This window comes from Aythya ferina (genome assembly GCF_964211825.1).
Source record: "Aythya ferina genome assembly, chromosome: 2".
Classification (NCBI taxonomy): domain Eukaryota; kingdom Metazoa; phylum Chordata; class Aves; order Anseriformes; family Anatidae; genus Aythya; species Aythya ferina.
This window is the reverse complement of record NC_140297.1, coordinates 119,590,873-119,604,671: the sequence shown is the minus strand read 5'-3', so window position 1 is coordinate 119,604,671 and position 13,799 is coordinate 119,590,873. Positions and strand designations below refer to the sequence as shown.

At 44.5% G+C, this 13,799-nt stretch overlaps 2 protein-coding genes across 18 annotated transcripts in view; one reads left to right on the top strand and one right to left on the bottom strand.

Annotated features, from left to right (window-relative positions):
- CABYR (calcium binding tyrosine phosphorylation regulated) overlaps window positions 1-11,944 on the top strand; it is a 29,196-nt gene extending 17,252 nt beyond the window's left edge. The window contains exons 2-7 of one of the 2 annotated variants that reach the window (XM_084511868.1): window positions 3,915-4,029; window positions 4,600-4,770; window positions 4,852-4,905; window positions 8,018-8,914; window positions 9,981-10,394; window positions 10,773-11,944. In XM_084511868.1, coding sequence (XP_084367994.1) covers window positions 4,635-4,770; window positions 4,852-4,905; window positions 8,018-8,914; window positions 9,981-10,372 — 1,479 coding nt within the window. In that variant the 5' untranslated portion in view covers window positions 3,915-4,029; window positions 4,600-4,634 and the 3' untranslated portion in view covers window positions 10,373-10,394; window positions 10,773-11,944. The remainder of the gene's footprint in view (window positions 1-3,914; window positions 4,030-4,599; window positions 4,771-4,851; window positions 4,906-8,017; window positions 8,915-9,980; window positions 10,395-10,772) is intronic. The other variant, XM_084511869.1, reaches the window with a different exon arrangement.
- The window catches only part of OSBPL1A (oxysterol binding protein like 1A), a gene marked incomplete at its 5' end in the record, with an annotated part of 77,083 nt that continues 74,741 nt past the window's right edge, over window positions 11,458-13,799 (bottom strand). For all 16 annotated transcript variants that reach the window (XM_084511858.1, XM_084511860.1, XM_084511850.1 and 13 more), the window contains one exon: window positions 11,458-12,650. In XM_084511858.1, coding sequence (XP_084367984.1) covers window positions 12,548-12,650 — 103 coding nt within the window. In that variant the 3' untranslated portion in view covers window positions 11,458-12,547. The remainder of the gene's footprint in view (window positions 12,651-13,799) is intronic.

Sequence of the window (13,799 nt, the reverse complement as noted above, 5' to 3'; positions counted from 1 at the left end):
CCGTGGTCTAGGAGTACTTCTGTCCCCTGTGTCCCATGATGTAACCTGTCCTCAATTTTTGTTTCCTCTTTTGTTTGTTTAGAGATAATGAATGTAATAAAGAGCACCTACTCAATTCAACTTTAAAGTATTTTTTTTTTAGGAGGAAAGGATACAATTTTCAAGGCAGAGGGGCAAGGTTTTTGTTAATTATGAAAGCTAAAATAACATTAAAGAGCCAAAATAGTAGATTTGGAGCATTAGTGCTTTCTCAGAGGACCTGCCTCAGTGTCCCAGGAGATAAATCAGTCAACCTAGGCAGTACAGCAACGAGTCTGGCAACCTGTATGTTGCTCTCTCTACAGGTAGCACTTTCTACAGGATGAGGAAAGAGAGTTCAAGCACTTCCTGGTATAACCATGGTGGCACTAACATAGAGGGTGCTTTACAGAAGAGCCTTTTTTCTTTTATTTTTTTTCCCCTGAGAAACTCTTAACACCTTCAACTCAATCTGGATAGCACCAGGCAGCCAGGAATTCTCCTGGAATGAATAGCTCACTACTGACAAGCACAGAATTACTTTAAACTTGTTCCCAGGACCTGTGATACTGCCGGGCAGTATAAAGAAGCAAAAAAGCCAAGCTCCTGGCCAAGATTTTGTAAAATGGATTCAGAATTAACTGTTCGGACTTTGGCAGAATGAAGCATCATCTTTTTCTGCCTCGTTTTGAACACTGCCTACTGGTTCACTAATTTGTTTTGGCAGGCCAAATAGTTCCACCAGTAACCTCTTTTTTTTTCCTCAGTGTGAATGTTCCCCAACACGTCCATGTACATGTCCATGCGCATCAACCATTTTTCCCAATCAATTCCCTGGCATGGCTCACGACTGATCAGGGAACATTTCTGGTGGCAGTGCTCCTCATACCACCATGATTTAGAGGCATGATTTAACATTAGGGATACAGACTAACTGTTCATGCCTACTGCCCTCAATGTCTAAAAAATAATTTTAAAATCCAGATGACAGATAATTTTCCTCACACAGACACAGATTTTACACACTGTGGTGTGTAAAATCTAAGTGTGTAAGTGTGTAAGCACTAAAATAAAATGCCTACTCTCAAAGTAGGCATTTTATTTTAGTGCTTAGGTTGTAAAAAGTCAGACAGGTATGAGTAGCATACCTGGTCAGAGGCCCTCACTTTCTTTTGAGCCATATTATGCCCAGAGACAGGGAGAGACACCATAGTGTTAAAAAGCCCCAGGCTGTAGTTCTGACTGGTGGAGAGCATATCCAGTGCAGGAGCCAAGAGCCTCCCATCATCTGCTGTTTCCTCCACAACATCACTGCTGCTGCTGTTCCATACCAGAAAAACAAAGACCAAAACTTTGCATGGAGCAAAGTTCTACCTTAATGTCCAGATAAAGCCAGGAAGGAATATGAGGAATGCGTTCAATTTGGGTGCAGCTGGGGAATTACTTCTATAACAAATTAGATTTTGAATGAGGAAAAAAGAGTTAATGGAGTTTTCTCTATTCTGTTATCATGTATTTTTTCCAGAGTCAAGATTTTCATTTCTCAAGGAGTCTTCATAGAGAATTGCTATTTAATATGTCCACTGGAGCATCAAATGTACAAATAGAAGCAGATGAAAATTTTTATTTTTTTTACAATTTTTGCTAGATTCACTATGAAAAGACATCTGTTCTATAAGAATTATCAGCTGCTACACATTTTCTATGTTTGAATTTGCCAGCTGCAGGATGAGCATGCCAGTGAATAACCATTTTATTGTCCGTATGTCCTCACTATACCTATAAATTGTAGTTCCTTTGGGAATGTGTAAAGATGGGGAGACAAAAATTGTTGTTTAGCTAATTTGCATGCAAAGAACTGACTAATGTCCATGGCTTTAGCAGGGCACAGATGAGCAGGTGAATATATTCTTCTTAAGCATCAACAGCTGGGCAAGTACACAATATTTTTGTCATCTTTCAGCAAAAGCAGATCCCCCTATATAAGCTGGTAGCGATTAAGTACAACATAGACTCTTCTAAAGGACCCTGATAACAAATTAGCATATACTTGAGAAGCATAAAGTCATCAACAGCTGAAAAAATATTAATGAGCACTGAACAGTAGTATGTCTCCACAAAAGAAGATATTAAAAAATGGAGTAATAGTTTGCTTTTTGGAGCTTAGTCCAACCAAACTGCATTAATTCAAAGCTCTTTGACAAACTTAATCCAAATCAATTTTTTTCTTCCTTGAGTATCCTTAAATTTGCCAGGCTTTAAAAATAAGTTCTAGGATGGATGTATACAATCCTTAGGCAAGGAGAATGAGGAAGTGGTCTTTCATACTTATGGGACTGCTGTCTAGTATTTAAACCTAACTATTTTCCCATCTCTTGGTTTTGATGGAGTAATACTATAAAGCACAGCGAGCCAGGGTTTGAGAAGTAAAACCATAATGATATATTAATCTTTGCTTATAGTATAGTAACATTTCATTTGAGATGGAACTGTTAATGTTGTGATTTCTCTGGAGATGAATGACAACCCTGTGGCAAGCCCAGAGACTGGGTCAGAGAAATGAACTGTAGCAGTGCAAGTTGCCCCTGTAGGTACGGTGAAAAAATGGTTTAGAGAGTCAGATTGTTTAGAATGCAGAGAAACTCCTGCTAAGACTAATCATGAAGACGAGGCTGGACCATCAGAGGAAGACTAGGGTTTCTGGGAAGTATAAATATGCAGGTGGTGCGTGTGAAAAATGCAAGTCCTGTTCTACCCATTTAGCGGAAAGAAATTCCAAGTTAAAAAAATAAAAAAAAAATACATTTATCTTTTGTAGACTGTCTTTAATGAAGAGTTAATAATCGAACTGTAGTTTTTTGTTTTGTTTTGTTTTCTCAGAAACAAGTGTTCTGTGGGATCTTGAGTCACTGAACTTCTGTCTGGTAACTAGTCTCTGTCTCATGTAAGATTTTAACCTTGTATGGAAGCTATTACTTATGCAGATGGGGCAGAAGACGGCAGGACAAGGTCATTATCTTCAGTTAAGCAGACTGCTCTTAGGCTGACAGGCCCTGCAGTTATGGGCCAAAGGGCGATGTGTTTTAGCAGAGCAGCTGCTACAGTTCTCATCATGGATTTAGTCTAGGTGGCTTCCAAAACTGGCATTCAAGTTCCAGTGCAGTGGATTAGTTCCCAGAGAAATTTTTTTCCTATAAGCTCCTGTGTTGTGCTCTTCTGAAGTTTCAGACAGACATTGTTAGTGGCTGAAGCTTTCTAAATATTTACGGACAGTTACGCTTCTGTTCAGTGACCTCTAATTACTTTCTGTTTCATGATATCTGTATCTAAACATCTTCAAAGCTTTTGATGTGCAGTTTCACAGGCCTAGAATTTTGAAAGTTTTCCAAAAAAGGATATTTATAAGGTGTCTTTTGATCTGCATTCATTGAGATGTTCACATGACATTCTGCACACAGGTACGTTTAGTGTGCTTATGAAGTCCTCTTGCTTCCATATGCTCTCCATACTGAAATCTAAACTTCAGATTATTCTGACTCCATAAGTAATACATTTTGTAGTTCTCACATGCATTCTCAAAGTATGTCCTATTCTGTGACATTATATTATACAAAAGCTATTCTGCCTAATTTTGTAAGTCTTAGCATATTGATATTTAACTTTGATTTTATTTATTTTTTAACATCATGGCCTGTATTGTCACTCTCCAGAAGCGATGAGGTATTGTATGTGGGATTTTTCCTAGTGAGAAATTGTTTTCTAAGGATTCTTTTACGGAAGAAGCATTTTGTGGTGTTTAACACTAACATAGTTTCCAGTGAAAGAACTCGAAAGTGGTACAATACTCTGTTAATTTTGAGTAAACTCTTATGAATATGTGTTACTTATTATTAAAGGAAGCCATTGTAGATCACCTACACACTTCAGCAGCAAGGACGCTTGAATCTTAGATCACCTGTGCCCCTGGAAACCCCCCCAGGTTGTTGCAGCGTCGCAGATGCCCGGCAGCAGGTAGGTGGGTGATGATTCCTCGTCATCGATGGAAAAGGGTCGGAACTGACCGGCGTGGGGATCCACGGGATCTGCCGGTGACGTGAGGGCTGTGGTGCAGGAGAACTGTGATGTCACGGCCCCAGGAAGGCTCCGCCCAGGGAATCCCGGCCTCGGTGGGGAGGCTGCGACAGGAGGGGGCCCTTGAGCAAGCAAGTACCGGGGCTGGGGGCGCAGGGAGCGGGGCATGTCCTGTGAATGTCCCAGGCTGAGACGTAGATGCCTCCTGTGTCTCATGACGGGGGCGTTTGGGTTTGGCCTGCCCTAAGGGGATGTGTGTTGGCACAGTTTTAAATGACCATGATGGTTTCCTCGCTGTAGGGTCAGACCGTGCTGCCCAAAGGGCCATGCAGTGGGGGGTGAATGATCTGGATGCTGCACATGGTAACTGCCCCCGTTACATTTAAGGAGCGTTTGGGAGGTGTTGGAGAGGGGCTGTTGGTGGTGTGGCACGAGATGAGGCACTACAGTCACGTTGGACACACTGGGATGGGGTAGAAGATGCTCAACTTACCCATCTCCTTGTTGCAGATGAGAACCTGTAAGGCACCTTCCAAGGGAAGAAGATGACCGACCTATCTGTTCCAGAGAGCCTTCACACCTTACTCGAAGGTGTGACCACAGCAGTCATAAAACACAAACCAGTAGACACTGCAGAGTTTGTAGCTCTCTATTTCCAAGACTTCATTGCCTTTCATAGAGGTTTGTTCCTACCAATCCTTATCTGAAAAGGACGAGCTGTTCGGGCATTAACTACAGTTTAATTTGTGCTTCTATTTTCAGACAATCTAAATTTGGACTTAGAGGAAGTGGTGAAAAATTTTGATTTCAAGTACGGTAAGATGATTGTTGCTTATTCTTTTTTAAATATTTTGAGACCATGTTCCAACATAAACAGATGCAAGCAGTTTTCACTTACTGTGGGCTACATCCTATCTGTATGCAGCCCTGTGAAAGAGGCACACAGACTCTGTGCTATTGAAGAGGTGGACATCTTCAGAAAGCACTTCCTTCCATTTAGTGTGGGAAGAGCTAGTCCCCTGGGGTGCTCTGCTTTGTGCTCAAGCATAGGAGACAGCTAGGTTACTTTGGGGCATTTTAAGATATTGAAGTAGGATTTATCACATGCTAAGCAGATAACGACTTTACAAATTGTACCTATTATTTACAAATAGATACTGTTTGTTTATAAAATAATAATAATAACAATAACAATAATAATAATAATAATAATAATAATAATAATAATTCTGCATGTTGCTGATTCCTTTGGGAAGTGCTGGGCATTCTCAGCTGCTCCCTGGGTTTGGCTGTAAGGGATGGAGTAGATGGTGCCACCTGGAGGGTTGTGTGGGAGCGGTGATGGGTGCATTTTCTAGCCTGCAGCCTGTTGGTATCCATCCTACTGGGTTGGGTCTCTGTTGTCTGCTTACCAAAAATACCAGCGTGTTCAAATATCCCATCACTTGGGGCTATGGGACAGACAGGCTCTTTAGGGATCCTGGGCAGAATGAGAATGCTTCTAAGTTGTAGCTGTGATTAAAGCTTTATTATTTCACAGAATGTTGTAATTAGCCTAGCACTGGATTTTTCTAATCGGAATCACCGTAGCACAGAATTTTATAAGTAACATGGCTTATGGTTACTTACTGCTTGTTCTGAGCACCTGGAGCCTCTGCAGATTGGGTCAAATCTTAATACATAGTATGCAATGCAACAATGATAATCGAGGCTCAAAATGCATATAAAGGAGTACGAGTCACTTGCTCAGTCCTTGGAGGAAACAGTCAGTAGTGAGAGCATTCCTCACCGCTGGGGGGGTTCATTGGTTTTGCTGTCCAGCAGCAGTTCTGGTCCAAGCCCTACTTAGGACTTGCAGCTGCATGATTTTCTAGGCAGTGCTCTGTGTGCTGTTACGCTTCCCTGTTTGGTGATGGGACCATCACGATGCTGGCAGGGAGGGGAAAGTTGGCCCAGTGTCCAGGGCCTTGAAGATAGGTGAGGAGAGAAGATGTCTGCCTGGTACCCAGGACCTTCAAGGCTGGGGATGATGGGGAGAAGGGTTGGGTTGATACATGACCAGCTTGCTTACATGTAATGGTTGTTTGCCTTCTAAAATGGCATTAGTTTTGCTAACTGTATTAGCAGAAATCAGGGGATAGAGTTCGTTATCCCCATTGCTGAGAGTCCACCTTAGCTAGCTTCTCAGTAACCCTGCAACTAGCCAGCACTGGAGACAGTCTTGGTCTATAGATTGAGAGTTATGCACTGAGGAAATTACAGCAGTGATGAGATGTCTCAGCTATGAACAGAAAGTGCTATTATCTTGTGCCTAGCTTAGGATGTCCCCTAAAACAAAACTTAGAACCACTGACTTCAGAAGTAGTTTTCTTGTAAAAATGTCCGGTGGAGATTGCAGTGTGACTTAAAATATCAATGAAAGCTGAATTTTGGTGCATTTGCAAATGTTGCATTAATTGTATCACACAGCTGTTTTTGCATAATGTCATATGCAAAAATTTTGTCTGAATACCTGTCAGTGATTCGCTTATGTGACTGTACACTGACCCCAACATAATCACCACACTCCAATACTCTTCGCTCAAAGGGTGGTGAAGCACTGGCACAGGCTGCCCAGAGAAGCTGTGGATGCCCCATCCCTGGAGGTGTTCAAGACCAGGCTGGATGGGGTCTTGGGTCAACCTGGTCTGGTGGGAGGTGTCCCTGCCCATGGCAGGGGGCTGGAACGAGGCGATCCTTGAGGTCCCTTCCACCCCAAGCCATTCTGTGCATCCAAGCCAGCCTTGCCCTTCGTCTCCCTTATAGAGCACTTAGTTCCTCTTTTCCTCTGTTGCCTGCTCCCTACCATGTAGTCATCTAACATCGCTAGTGTAATGCAAGGGATGATCAGAGGAATTCTGTAACAAGCTCAAGCAAGGTTTCCTCTGGAGTTTCCCTCTATGTTGTGAGCATAGTTTTGGGCCTGTTTGTGTGCTAGCAGGTAGCTAGTTAGCTTCTGTATCTGCAGGGGAGCCTGTCTTTTCTGTAGCACTCTGATACCAAGAGTGGGGCTGTGTTGGCTTGGGGACAGCAGAATAATGTTTTGAGAGAGGATTTCTCAGTCATTCTTTGAGTCATTTCATTTCTGACCTCATCCAGTCATGACTTCAGGAAACAGCTCAATGCTAAGCTGTGATGACACGTCAAAGATTCACTGACTTTTCTACTCTGTGCTCCATCTGCAACTGTACCAGTCTTACACATTGGCTAATGCTCACTGAACATGACAGCCAACAGATCTTGCTCATGTTGTTAATCAGTGTTGAGGGGTTTATGAACCAGGCGGTGGAACACTCTTTTGATCCCATGAGTACTCTCATGTGTTCCTCCCTAGATAGTTAATCGCTCAGCTGTTTTTCACTCTGTATATAAAATCTGTTCATGGCTTAGCTTCCTCATTTCGGTATGTGTTAAGTCAAGCAATCAAGATTCTTCAGGAAATTCAAATGTCACTGTCTGTGCATCTAAAATAATTTGTGTGGATCCAAAGTGTTCTCAGGCATTGCAAAGGTGAACTGTAGCCTTCTAGCTGGTTTATCTAATATGCTTAACATTAAAAATCTATTTTTTTTCCTTTTTTTTTTTTTTTAGTGGTGTTTGTGGACAGTAGATGAGAATGTAGCCATCGCTGTAGGATCAGGAATACAGTTAAGGATTCCTTGCTTCTGAAGTTGTGCTACTGCCTTCTGAAATTTCTTTCCTCTTACTGATAGCCAAGCAACCCCCCCCCCCCCCAAAAAAAAAACAACAAACAATTACACATCTCTGCAGCCTAGGAAGCCTCATAATTATGCAGTACAACATCTAATTGGGTTGACACGGAAATCACTCTTTGTTTAAATGGAAACATTTGCTAATCTATTGCCATTATGTGCTTTTTACTTTGCAGAAAATCCAACTGGGGAACTAGAAAGGAAGGCATCGGACCACAGAGACATTTCAATTTCTAGTGAGCCCCAGAAGAAGGAAGTTTCTACTGATACAGAGGAAGATCAACTTCTTGAAGACATCGCTATCGAGTATAGCTCCAAAGTAATTCAGTGCCCGTCAGCTGTCGGCTCTGTTGCAGAAAACAAACCCTCCACTGGACCTGATGGAGCTTCAGCCCCTGAGGGCCCTGAACTTGCCTATGTGCCTGCCGATCCCGAGCAGCTCGCTACCCATATTCTAGGTAATACGGATTCTGCTTATTCTGTGAGGGATGTGGCAACCAGCGTGCAGACTCTTAATGAAGACTCTCAAGCCTCAGAGACTTCGTTTACACTAGTAGACGATGCTGAAGAAGATGCTGCTGCTGCCTCGGCAGCTGGGGCTTCTGTCGAGGCTGTTAGGTCACAACCAGGAGTGCAGTGTTACTCCCCCGTGGCTGGAGAACCAGGGCCCTCAGACAGCCAGGCTGATGTCTCAGCAAATGATGTAGAACAAGTTTCATCATCCCTTTTGCAGGAAGACCCTTTTCCTCCACCACCACCACCACCACCATCACTTTCTTCCCAAGGGCAGTTGCAGGTTGCACCTTCCAGCAGCGCAGCTGAGCCTATCTCAACTGCTGAGGGTTGGGATAAGCCGACGGTGGATGCAGAGGTTCCACCTTTCACAGAGCAGTTCCCAGAGAAAATAATCATTCCCTTTATAGAACAAACAGCTTATCTGTTAAAGATCGATGTAGGCCAGGTCTTATGTGCCAAGACCTTAGGTCCACCTGCTGCTGCTGCAGTGTGCCAGCCTGAGGGAGTGGAATCCGCAGCACACATGGAGTCAGCTGAGCAAGTTTATGTCATGTCAGGTAAGAAAGGTCCTTGTGTCATCTTCCTGTTCCAGCGGCCAGCCCTATTAACTTCATCGGTGGTTATTGAATGGAAAACCACCTACATCAGCGCAGCGGAGTGGCAGTGACTTTTCAGAAGCTACTGTACCAGCACTGCTTGGCCACAGCGCATGTTAGATCTCTGCGATCTGTTCCAAGAAGTGTGGCTAGCTCTGGGCAGGACTGCTGCTTTCCTGTGGATAAATGCAGATGAGAGCAAAGGGAAGGTAGCCCTTGATCCCAAACGGTCTTGCTCAAAACAAGCCATACTTGCTGAAGCAGGTAGGAGAGGTCTAAGATGTGCCCTGTGGCTGAAGATGTGACTGGTAAGAGCTCTTCTTCTTCAAAGATCTCACATTCCAGCATTGATGTATGAGGTTTTCCATTTAAAAAAAAATGGTGGTGGTTGCCTGTGCTGTCTTGGTGAATCTGGCGAGTTTCTGCAGCTGCGCTGGGTGGGCTGAGCACTGGTCATCAGTTCTGCAAACATGAAGAGAGCTGGTGCTCTGTTTCTTGGTGAAGCCCTCATCACCATCTCTTCCACGTGGTGATAAGTGCCTGGCTGATCCCTCGCCCAGCTGGAAAAACCCTCCAGGGTGGAGCTCCCCTGCCCCAGGTCTCCCAGGTTCTGCAGAATCTGTCCAAGCCTTATCCCAGGTGCTAGGAGAAGTAATACAGTTGTGAGGTCTCAGCAAAGCATGGTGTAGAGGAGAGCTGAATTTGAGCAGATCTCTAAATTAACGATGTTGCCTCTTAAGACATGGTTTTGGGAGAGTTTGGCAAGCCTTAGTTTCAGAAGTGCTGGTCAAATGGCTGAGTTCTTAAATGCTCCCTCAGGAGAGCCTCTGACCATGAGCAGTTCCACTTCCCCAGGCTGCAGGTGTCTGTCAGCCGTGTTGCAAACTGCACCTGCTATCCCAGCTCTCTTCTCCACCATGCTTGCTTTTACAAAGCGTAGGTACGTTTGTCTTGAACGTAAGGACTTAGACTGTGACTGGAATTCACTGCTCCTGACACCAGCCCTCTTACGTTTTTGTCTTTGTAGCCATGGCATCAAGGGAAGCCGGACAGCCACCACCATGTTCTAATGTGTGGACCCTCTATTGCCTAACTGACTTGAGGCAAGGTCAAAAGCCACCATCCCCCGGTCAGCTGCCACAAGTGTCTGCTCCAATTTACACGATGCGAGAAGAGAACAAGAGGGGAGACACTCCACCTTTCATTTTAGTGGGCTCTACCATTCAGACCAGGCAGGACTGGCAGTCTCTTCCTAGCCACGCTGTCTTCACACAGCAAGGGGCAGGTGCCAGGAGACTCACGGTAGTCCCAGTCCCCGTAGCCAGGCCAGCTGATGAGGAAACAGACAGGCCCTGTGTGCCAGACTTTATCTCGGTTGCCATCCCTCTGGATATGGTGATGTCTGCCAAGCAAGGCTGACCAGCTGGTGACACGCGTGCAGGTATAAACGCCCATGCAGAGGGTTACAGGGGAGATGCAGGGGTTTGGCTTTTGCTACTGACAAGTGTGATTCAACCCATCTTTAAATACAGTCAGGTTTAAGGCTACTTGTCATGCATAACAGACCCAAGGCCTTGCCCAGCTTGTTACTTTGCAGTTAGTACTACTGTTCTTGCTCTGGTTTTAGCCTACAGTAACCCAGATTTAATCTGATATTTACATACAGCTCAAACCTTTTTAAAAAAATCAAACCGCAAGTGTAGCGTGACAGTGTTGCAAAATACTATTTAACTTTAGAGTTCATTTTGGTGACATAATTAAATTGTAGTTCTCGGTATATATACACCTTGTACTGAGTTCATGCTGGTTTTTTAAACAGGTTGAGAAGCGACGCTGGCTGGCCTTCAGGATACGTTCGTAAGGAATGGAATTTAACATATTAAAAACTGCTTTATAAAAATGAATTGCATCCTGTGCATTTTATACTTCTCTAGCCCAGCACGACATACCCAGTGTAACTTCCAGCATGCACTATGAAAATGCAGTATTGCAATATGACCAGAGACATCGGCTACAGCTGTTGTGTTGCTGAGGGCTCCAGCTCCTTCACTGTGCTAACGGTGTACGCATAAGCTCAAACTACACAGAAATTATATACAGCTTAAGTTAGTTCAGTGTGTAGTGTAAAAAAGAAAACAGAAAGTGTAGTTGTAGCTTGTACTGCTGGGGTTATACTCACATGAAAGGCTGCCAAGAGAAGGCATTTCCCCTTATCTATGCAAACGTCACTGCATCACTGCGCTGCCTGGGTAATTCTAGTAGTGCACAGTAAATATAGAAAGTATCTCATTGCCTTCAGTACAGTTTTGCTGGTCCAGCTTCCAGGCAGGAGGCTCCGCAGCCTCATTGTAGTTCAGGAAGAAGGGACTGCATTCCCCAGCCATCCCCAGCTCCCATAAGCAGAAAAGAGGGCACTGGAGCCCACTACCCACTCCACTGCAGCAGCTTTTGCAGTAGGCCTGCTCTGAAATGCCCAGCGCTGTTAGACAACACTCTAGACCATATGCAAGAAGTTTTGAAGCCTTTATTTAGTAGCAATTAAATTATTTGATTAACACTAACCTCCAGACAGCAGTTAAAATATTGTACAAAGAGCAGCTTGCCCTCTAGAAGCTCTGTACACAGTTCAATATAAACTTACATTCTAAGATTGAATGCACCCCACTGAAAAGGGGTAAAGCAGCTGTGCACAGGAGGCCTCACCGAGGTGCCTTACTACCTCTGAAATGCACAAGACTTCCTCCCAGGGAATTTGCACAGTACAGACACAGTTCCTGTCCCCCACCACCGTGTCCCGCTGGGTCCTGGGCTGGATCAGTTCTTGCCTTTTTGCAGTGGTGCTGGGCACCAGAACTTCTAGTGCATTAAACAGATTCTTTTTAAACCTGTTACTAGTGTGCAGTTTGAATCAGATCTGTAGGTGTTTAAATGGCTCTTAATTCCATAAACCATAAGGTTGGTAGCAAAACAGGAGAGCAAAATTCAAAACACACTGCACAAAACATTGAATAAATACCTCTGATTAATGTTACCAGCTTAAACAACTGCGTGAATGCTCCAGAAATGGGCACGCTTCTGGAATCTGGCCAGAGCTCAGGATTCAAGGGAGTTGCTTTAGTAAAAGAAAAGTCACTTTATGAAAAATTACATCTTTACAAGAGTGACACACCCTTCTTTGCTTTAAGAACAGACTATTGCAATTACTTTGTGTGCTTTTAAACATTCCCATGTCACAATAAATAAAACCAGTTTTACTTGTGCCGACTTTAGCTACGAAAGAAAGTATTCACAGAACAGCCGAGGGTGTTCTAGTCCTCATACACCACAACCTAATATAGGTGTATTCAGCAAACGGGGCAGCTCTACACCATGACGACGTACTGGCTTTGTCCGCACGGGACCCACCATCAGCCACAAAAAGTACTCTCTACCTCAGGGACTGCAGGTCATGTACCACCAGCTTTACTGTGGAGACGTATAATATATTCTGTTGGATAACATGTCAGTTTTTTTCAGGAGGTAAGTAAAACGAGGGAAAACATTAAAACAGATTAAGACTTATTTGTGTCTCAGCCACAGGCTTCTTATTGCGTTTTAATAAATATCAGGCAAGTTAAAGTAGTTTCTGTCCCAGTAGTTGCCAGAGTAAAGCCAGTCCTGTGTACCGGTGTAGGGGTTGGGGCCTTGGTGGAACCATCTGTAAGGAAACACACAGCACGTTAGGGAAGCTGTTCACGCATTTCTGTGGAAGTTCAGAACTGCTTTGCTGTGTCTTCAGTGGTTACTGCTCAAAGTAACTACAGTGAATGCCGGAGCCCTCTGGATTTTAAATTCCTAAGTCAGATTTCCCCATTCTCAACACCACTTTAGTGTCTCCTAGGTGAAGTAGCTGACACTGTCATTTTGTCACTTGAAGCAGTCAAGACTAGAAAGGACAGGTCCAGTTAGACTTCAAAGCAGTTGTGAACAGTCATTTTGGCATGCAGGAGCACTAACAGTTTTTTCAAGACACGTTAAACACTGCAAGCACCACAGTCCTGGAAACAGAAAAACGTTAGGATCTAAATTTCCCCTTGTGTTTTACGACCTTGTTTTGCAGTGCACTAACTCACAACAAGCGTGTTAGCACCCCTCAGCATGGACAAAATTCCCCCCAGGGGCTGTGGGGTAAGTCCCGGCCTATCACCGCATAAGGCCTTGCACCCTGGTGTCAGCACTGTGGGGCTAACCCCAAAGCCAAGAAAGCTGGTCCCAGCTGCAGGAAACTATGTGCAAGCTTCTGCTGAGCTGGCTGCTGCCAGACACTCTGGATGTGGTGCTGCCTTCGTTTCCCTTCTCTCTCCTCCTGCCTCCTCTGGAAGCAAGCTGTGTACATGCCCACAGATGTGCACTCGTGTAGCAGCGTGGGTAGGGGGGTGACTGTAGAGTAGGGTGCACTTCACAAGGCCAGACTGCTGGCAAGCAGCCCCCAGTGGCAAGTAGGACCTGTCAGAGCACCACAGTACAGGAGTTTGTCCTTCTCCCTCACACCAATGCCGTATGGCATTACTGAGCACTGCTTACTGCTTGGGCCCAGCTCGATTTTCCGCCTCACAGCAGCAGACCGCACGCCACCAGCCCTCTAGCAGTTAAAGGTTTTGCTGTGTTCTGCCAAGCCACGTTCACAGTGCGAGGCAGGTTGCTGTAAGCCCTTTCTGTGGTTGATAAGCTCCAAACACCTCAGTGGCCACAAAAGCCAGTTCGTGCTTTATACGCCTCGCTGCAGTGACTGCCCTTCCTTAAATCATGCGTGTGTCTGGCAGCCCGCTTAAACTCAACTCTGCCGTTCAAGGATATCGTTGGGTCC